The following is a 9266-nucleotide window of genomic DNA, read 5'->3' as shown; positions in this document are numbered from 1 at the left end:
AACAAACATAAAGTTAGCCTAAAATAAGATTATTATCACAATGCATGTCATTCAATTTCACGCTATCTAAATACGCATCGAAATTTTCTGTCAAATGACTAAATATTGAGTAAACAAAAGTCTAAGATTTTTCCAGAACCAAAATGATGCTATCATGTACATGCAATAGTGAACACGCTTTGGGAAGATACAATCAAATTAAACGTCAAAATTGCGAATCGAAAAATGTAAGAAATTTATTTAATAATCTAACCTGCTTTCGACCAATGATCTTGTCCTCCAATGTAGAACAAATTGGATCTCAAACTTTGCTAACTGGATCTTTTTGTATTTCTTAATATCCAAATGCCTCATACCTGACCTTTATAAAATATATTTCTTCAGACACACAATAACTTAACTATTGTAATCAAACTGTTCATTAAGTATTACTCTAATAATTATCTTTATTTCATAACAGTACATTGTAAGTGTGACTTAGGTGAATAGCACAAAGGGCAGCCGTACCGCATATGGAATTGACGCCTTGTAAAGCTTGATCAAAAGTGTCATTCTGTTATTGCGGTTATGCACAATTAAATGAAAAACTAATAACTCTGAATGTTCAAAAGTTTGGTATTTTTACGAAAATTTATTTTTTCATATTCATGTATGACATGAATGAGTACAAAATATTTGATTTTTTTTTCATTTTTTGTATAAGTAATGTTAACAAAACATTCTCAGTTAAAATAAAAGATATACATGTACCTCCTTAATTTATTCCCTTCAGGCTTACACCCTATTATCTTACATCTGCACATTGTCATGAAAATCAAGTTTTTCAAGTCTTATCTTGATACCTTCAATTCTTTTCAACTTATTACAGAAATGTTTGCAAAATAATGAAATTCCACCAATACTATAACTACAACGGCATCTTGTCAACATAAAACAAGTATTCTACGTTTGTGTTAATACCTTTCTGTCTAAATGTTTAAGTATTTGCCTACATTTATGGTATTACATGACGACAAAAACGAAGCAATCATTATAGCTCAACTTTTTCTTCTAAACAGACAAGCTAACCGTAATAATTTAATCTTTTTAGAATTTCCTGATCTGTTTAACCTTGGCATGACAAAATGCACGAGACTGATAACACTGTGGATTATGATTTTGTTGTCATATGAATGGATTCACAGAATTTCAACAAATGTTTTTTTCTTGTCAAAATTCACATTTCTTCAAATATATGTATTGTGTTGTTACTTTTTACATATGCAGTTTCTTATTCTGCTAAAATTTATGCTCAAATGTTTTCGTTGCAGTAGGATTATTCGTTATTTTTTGAGTGGATAATTAACTGTTACTTTCATTGAATATAATTTTGTGTTTCTTACGACTTACTCCCTGATTATTATCAATATTTGTCCGCTATATTGATATATTGATAAATTTGCCAAGAAAAATATTCTCCATTTTCTGGAATTGTGCAAACATTTGTGTTTTACATTGAAACTTTTATACTGTACTTTTAATTTTAGCTGTACAAATTACAAAAAACAAGTTCTTTAATCGGTATTAAACTGTTCTCAACGAGTAGCTAAGTATAAATTAAATGATAGAAAAATCCTTAAAATATAAATTGACAACCAAGTTATTGTGAGTTCATAATGTCAGTTAATCAAATAGTTTTCCTGCTATATAATTAAGTGTGCTTCACTTTGTAATTGGAAGACTTTCTGGTTACTTGTGCGTCCAATTACAATTGTCAAATGTACTTCATTCTCTGCAGCATATTCAAAGTAAGGTCTTACAGAGTGTCCATTCAATCACTGCAAAAAATTCATGACTGAATTCACAGTAAATTATCATACAAATGTATACTTCATGAACTTAATTATGACAGGGACGTTGACATCCAAAGTAACTCAATTCAATGCAAGTATATTTCGAGTAAAATTGACATTTCAAATATCTGTCAAAATGGAAATGCAGATACACCTATTTTCGAATTTTGTGATTATAACTCTATGGTATTAAATTGAAAACCATAAAATGATTTTCGATCACGATGTAACAATCCCATCGAATAAAGTTCTACTCAAACTTGATGCGGGAAAAATGTTTATGGCTAGCCACTTTGAAAGAAAAACTTTGATAAATAAAGACATTTCCTAGTTTGTCTTTCAAAATGTTAAATTAATGTGGGGTATGATAAGATTAATTAATTTTAGGTTCCCATTACAGAACAGATTCAAAAAATTGAAAACTACATAAAAATTTACTTAGCAAATTTACATTATTTTTTAACAAATGAGGTTTATCATATTCTGTAACTTTTATCTTGATGTAACTAAGATATTGTGTGAGGAAAACATATCTATTTTGAACATATTTATATAAAATATACATAATGTATAAACAGTATGTAAATTATTAAACAGATGCTTATAGCACTATATGTTTTAAATGCATATTTGTATTTGAAATATTTCCAAGTTCTTGATGGTTAATATATTTATATTTGACGTGTCTTTTTCTAAACAAATTCTAAACAATTAGCTTAAAATTTCTTTTAAGAACTTAAAATTGTCGTTTTTTTTTTTTTTTTTTTTTTTTTTTTTAAGAAATTTTAATTCAATAATCTTTGTCTGATGAATCAAATGTTTTTACAATACTTACCCTTGTACATACCAACAAAAATTCATTTGTTATCATGATTTTAAGGCAAACAAAGACAATATACATGCAACTCAAATCATAATAAAATTTATTAATATTGTGCCTGAGTTTGCCATTTTCATGTAATTTTGTTGTGATTAATGCTTCCGAGGGATCACTTTTTCCTGATTCTACATCAGTATCAAAGACGAATATTGGACAATAAATCTCGGTCAAAGACATTATAAGTGACAGTACAAGAGTAACCTTTTGTGAAATCATATTTTAGACTATCTTCAGAAACCACTTTTATCTTAATGTATCTCAAAAGGTGATGAAGTTCAAAAAGCTTTATTTCAAATTTATAAACAATATTTTATGATCGTTTTCAAGTTATGCTCTACATGTATTTGACTTAACCTGAATGGCAAACAGTTTCTTTTCCTAATCCAGCATTTGTTATTTCTAAATCAAAGAGTGTTTAATCTTTGTGAGCATATTCTTTTTTTCTGGGTGTCCATCAGTCTATCTGTATCTTTATGTAATAATTCTCTCTCCTGTATCTACTTTTAATAATGAACAAACATTACGTTTATTTAGTACTTTCTTCACTGTATAAGTGTGTAGTCAACTTGCATGAAAGTACTAAAGACTCTAAAATAATTGCTTAGACGGCAAATTGTTATTGCAGCCAACACTCAAAGCAGTTCAATGTGCAATGGTATTTCTGTAAGGAATTTGCTTCATATTGGTCTAGAAAATTAAATGGTAGACACCTCTGTTGACAATAATTAAAATGCTTTAACAATAGAAAACCAAAATGCAGCTCTTACTACTAAAATATTGTATACGCAATCCTTCCTGAATTAACATCAATTGTAGTGGATTGTTTATACTTGATGATAAAACTTTGGATTAAGTTCTCGTCCATGAAAACTGGCCTTTAGCATTTTTTCCCAATTTCTTAAGCGTAATGGATTTAGTGGATTATTTTAGTATTTTTCATTTCTAATTACTGTCTACCATATCCACGGCTTAGTTCGATGTTAGGAGAATGAAATATGAGTTGAATTTAAAAATAAATTTATTAATGGTTTACACGACATTTAAATGAAAATATTTACATGTGTATTTGTAAAAAAATGAAATTAAATTTCAAAAGACTGAAATATTATATAATGTTGATATGAAGTTGTAACATGACAAAAGTAACATCAAATCGAATATTGAAAAATCATTGTAAAACATTAGTTGGTATAATATAAAAATAAAAAAGAATTGTGGAAAATTATTAGTAGGTATTGTATTAAATTGAACAAAATATTGACAGGAAGCATTCAATATTGTACACTGAATTGTTGTTTAAATTTATTGTTTATAAGATAAAATACCTAGTAAGAATATAATGAACCAAATGGTTCAAGTGATTATGTAAGCCTTCCTGTGGCACTGTATTTTGATATCACATTGCTTATAATTTCACGTTTCTGTACTGATTAACACTGTACAACAGTGCTCAAATATATTGACCATGAGTTTTACATTTTAGTTTCTCGCTATTCAATTGCAGTCAGGATACCCATATTTAAAAAATATTTATTAACTGATATGGCTAAAATATGTGGCGTTAGTGTATGTGAGATATTATTTCGGTTTTGTATGAAAAGAAATTATTATAAGAACTGAAAATATAACTAAAAATGTTTTTATGGTTGCTTTAAAAAGCTTGTAAACTATATAATCGAAGGTGAAAATATAACAGCCGCAAATACAAGGAGTCCCTCACCAGTTTTTATTGGCAGTTTAACACCGGTTTTTTTCCTTCTTTGTCTATAGTGACAAATCACGTGGAGTGTTAGAATGCTTTTTAAAGAATAGCTTCCAAAACCACTTCGATTAACTTGTCCAGCTTCCAGTTTACCCTTTTTAATCAAATATCAAAATGAAAGTTTGAATTGCAGCAGTAAAAATTTATGTTAAAATACAGTGCGTTAAAATAATCATTCCAGTCACTAACGATTCGAAATCAAATGTCAAAAAGAAAATTTGCCTTGCCCGGAGAATTAACCAGCTACCCGTTGGTTACAAACCTTACGCTCTTCCTATTGAGCTAGGCAAGCAGACCTATACAAGAATGATTTTGGCTTTAAAAGAACCTTTTCTTTCTAAAATATACCACCTAACAACTTTTCTATTTCATTGACTTTTATCTTAAACTCGAACTGAATTTTCTTTTCTTTTTTAAGACAATAAAAATTACCAAAAAAAGAATCTGGTTGATAAGATAACATATTATTGGTTAAAACTGGTAAATAGAATCATCCGTTACTGCTATAAAGACATACTATAAGACATACCACTTTCATTTAATAACCAGACAGCAGATTTATCATTCAGAAATGGAATAATTAATTGTGAAGATAATGTCTAATATCACATCTATTTTCATGTCATAAGTTTCTATTTCTGTCATCCGTGGACTTCCATAACAAGCTGTGTTTTATGTCATTGTGCCCACAGAGGGGAAGTGTAATATAATTACTTGATTGTAATGTGGACAAATCTGACATCATATAAATAATCATTACATTATTAAAAACTAAACATTTCCGTTCTAATCTTTCTTGATATGGATCAATTTGCGCATTATGTCAGTTTGTATGACTTTCAAAGCTGCCAGAAAAATTACAGAAAAGCTTATTTTGTTCAAAGTTACTTTTCCATCAAAATCAAGAATTTTGTTTATTGAGTTTAAGCATTTTGCCAGTTAATGATGGTTTTTTGTGAACTTTTAACTTAAAAAAAAACAATAAGGCTTTTCTTGGAGAAAAAGTAAAAAATAACAAACTTGAAGACTATAACACATTTCTGCACATGCCATGGATTAATTTGTCAAATATTTTTTGATATTTCCCACTCAAATTTTTTTTATTATGATTTTATAATATATACAAGATAATGTTTTAACAGTAATAATAACCAATTTATGTTTATTGCACTTTGATAGCTTCAAAATTTTAATTTAGTTTTTTCCATTTTAATGTTAAGGAACACAGAAAAAATTGTTTAATATTTATAGATAAAATGATTTAATGGCTTTAAAATAAGCAATTAAGATTCCGATGAAAGTGATGGGTGCTAAACTGTTCTATCTACTAAACTTAATAAAAGAATATGACTTTTTTGTCTTACATTTCAAACAGTTTAACCGTTATTACATATCATATATGATATTATATTTAAAATGACATGCATAAGATACATATCTTTAAGAATAACATGTTATTAGATTATATAGTGCCGCCTTATTTGAATCTTCCTATTTCAGGTACTTCTAACTAATGCTACTTCTTAATAAAATTCACCTTTATTCCTTTACAAAAAAAGACCACAAACACGAAAGTGATTTTATTATCCTTAATTGCTTAATAAATTCTTTGAACAAATGGTTAAACAAGAAATTAAATCACACTAAACTGAGTGATAATAACACTTGCGCAAAGCTTGTATTAATATTTTAACATGTAATCATTTTTTTTATTGATTTGCTTACCAAAGCCAGTCTTTAACTCAAGAATATGTTTTCGTTAGATGCATAATATTTAAATGTTTTTTTAAGAAGATTCATAACCCCATGTTTTCAGTTGAAATCCTGCATAATTTCATATCTTTGTAAAGTTACACTTTGCTTCCCAAATATGTGATAAATGGTTCTTTTTAGTCTTAAGAAATTTTAAGTGTAAAATCCATCGACAAAATAGACGGTTTTTACGTCGGAAAATATCAGCCATACAAAGAAACCCTAACATAATTTATATCTATTACTGGAAACCAGACACGGAATAAGGACCTATACTTACATTGAGATATAAAATTGATATGAGAAAGATATATATAAAACATAAATATAATATTAACCACTTACTGGTGACAGTGTTACTGTCAGTTTTGTTCTATTTCCTTTAAATTGATCTGTTCTGCTATTTTAGTGGCAGGTTAAGACATCTAATAAGTTTTAAACTGTTTGTATTGGTACATGCATTATTCAAATATAACAATGAAACAAAACACATCACTGTCTAAATTTATATTTGATATAAAATACACCACATAAATGATTTTTTTTCAACATTATAAATGTATTGTCTACATGACCATTTGCTATCTGAAAATAGTATATTCCTACATTATAATATTCTGGACTTAAAGATTTTTTTTCACAGCATTCTTTATTTTTCAATTTCTTTATTATAAAACAAATAGCAAAACTACAAATTATAAATTTAATTCCTCAATATTAAAATGTTATTTTCAAAAAATCAGTATAATAATTCTAAATCCATAATAAAGTGACATAATTTAATGACTCATTTCTTGATGTTCTAACAAAATGTTGCATGAAAGACAAATGGGTTACATATGACGATGTGTAATTTGTATGTACATACTATTTTGAACACACTTTGACCAATGCATAATCATTACAAAGAAAAACAAGCAATTATCATAGTATTGCAAGCAATCCATAAGTCCCCTACCGGATAGAACCCCATCAGCATTCTGAAGGGCCATTGGCCATTCACTAATGTGTAAATTTTTCTCTATTTTAAGTAAATTTGTTGGAAATGTTCTTTAAAAGTGATCACAGGAAAAAGTTTTTATGAACAGACAGACAGACGGACTGAAGGACACTCTAAAGTTAATATTTGAAACAACTCTGGAATTAAAGATGCAATTTCATAAAAAGTTTCAGCTCTTTTTGACTAATCACAAATATTGTAATATTTGCCATGTTTTAAGCCTATTTGTTGCCAAGGTAACCAATATTTTTTCAAAATAGGAAGAACAGATAAGACATGCATAATCTCAAGACTGCCATCTACCCACATGTCAAGTTTCATAAAAATATTTCCGGTACTTTTTGAGTTATCACTGGATTCAGTTTATGTGTAAAATTTGCCATATTTATAGTCTATGTGTTGCCATAGCAACCAGAATTTTCAACATAGGAAGAAAAGAAAAAAACGTGTATAATCTCCAGACTGCCATCTACACATATTACAAGTTTCATAAAAATATTAATTTCTATTACTTTTTGCGTTACACTGGATCCAGTTTATGTGTAAAAATTGCCATATTTTCAGCCTATTTGTTGCCATAGCAACCAGAATTTTCAACATAGGAAGAAAAGAAAAAGACGTGCATAATCTCCATACTGCCATCTATCCATATATCAAGTTTCATAAAAATATTTCCAGTACTTTTTGCGTTATCACTGGATCCAGTTTATGTGTAAAATTTGCCATATTTTCAGCCTATTTGTTGCCATAGCAACCAGAATTTTCAACATAGGAAGAAAAGAAAAAGACGTGCATAATCTCCATACTGCCATCTATCCATATATCAAGTTTCATAAAAATATTTTCAGTACTTTTCAAGTTATCGCGGGATCCAGTTTTGTGGACGGACGGACTGACGGACTGACAGACAGACGGACAGACGGACGGACAGACGGACGGAGGGTAAACCTAAAGTCCCCTCCGGTAAACTGGTAGGGGACTAAAACGTTATTTTATCATGTTTTCAACAATAAAAATTTACGTCGTATTGTGTTACATCCGTGCCCATTTATCATTCTTGTATGTATGAAATAACGTCAGCTTGTTTATGAATGAGTTGTTTATTTACGATGACGTCATTACGTTGCTTACGGATTGTAAGAATTTATGAAATGAAAAAGGGGCATAATTATGCGAAAAAGTAAATCAGAGTTATGGGACTTGTGCCAATCATCTTAGATAATCACAGACAACAAGAGTGTGAAGTTTCAATCCATTCCCTTCAGTAGTTATGGAGATACCAGCTTACACGCAAAAACTTAACCAAGAATTTCTAAGTCGAAAAAGGGGCATAATTATGTAAAAAAGCAAATCAGAGTTATGGCACTTGTGCCAATCATCTTAGATAATCACAGAGAACAAGTGTGTGAAGTTTCAATCCATTCCCTTCAGTAGTTATTGAGATACCAGCTTACATACAAAAACTTAACCAAGAATTTCTAGTAAGTTGAAAAAGGGGCATAATTATGAAAAAAAGCAAATCATAGTTATGGGACCTGTGCCAATCATCTTAGATAATCACAGAGAACAAGTGTGTGAAGTTGCAATCCATTCCCTTCAGTAGTTATGGAGATACCAGCTTACATACAAAAACTTAACCACAGGGACGCCGACGCCGACAAATGGGTGACTGCATTAGCTCGATTATTCTGCGAATAGTCGAGCTAAAAATGCTTTTTATTGTTGCTTTAAAAGGCTTTGTTAACTACATAATCGAGGGTGAAAACATAAAAGCCGCATATACAAGTAGTCCCTAACCAGTGTTTATTGGCAGTTTAACACCGTTTTTTTTTCCTTCTTTGTCTATAGTGGCAAAATCACGTGGAGTGATAGAATTTTATTTTACAGTTTAGTAGTTATACTCATTATATTGTTTGAAAAAGCTACGTCTTTATCTAAGGTCATCAAGTCTTTGTATTTTCATTCTGTAAAGAAAATGGACAATAAGTAAAGGAGCTTGAAAAAGTACTTATTGTCCATTTTCTTTACAGAATGAAAATA

At 29.2% G+C, this 9266-nt stretch overlaps 1 protein-coding gene across 1 annotated transcript in view; it reads right to left on the bottom strand.

Annotated features, from left to right (window-relative positions):
- Positions 1-253: 253 nt before the first annotated feature.
- LOC132736127 (mitochondrial inner membrane protease subunit 2-like) overlaps positions 254-9266 on the bottom strand; it is a gene marked incomplete at its 3' end in the record, with an annotated part of 112548 nt that continues 103535 nt past the window's right edge. Inside the window, exon 4 of the mRNA XM_060723208.1 lies at positions 254-361. Within this exon, the coding sequence (XP_060579191.1) occupies positions 254-361 (108 nt within the window). The remainder of the gene's footprint in view (positions 362-9266) is intronic.

Source organism: Ruditapes philippinarum, unplaced genomic scaffold, assembly GCF_026571515.1.
Source record: "Ruditapes philippinarum isolate M1 unplaced genomic scaffold, ASM2657151v2 ctg3312_1_1_1_1, whole genome shotgun sequence".
Taxonomy (NCBI): Eukaryota; Metazoa; Mollusca; class Bivalvia; order Venerida; family Veneridae; genus Ruditapes; species Ruditapes philippinarum.
Note: the sequence above shows the minus strand (reverse complement) of the source record. Positions and strands in the feature narration are given on the sequence as shown.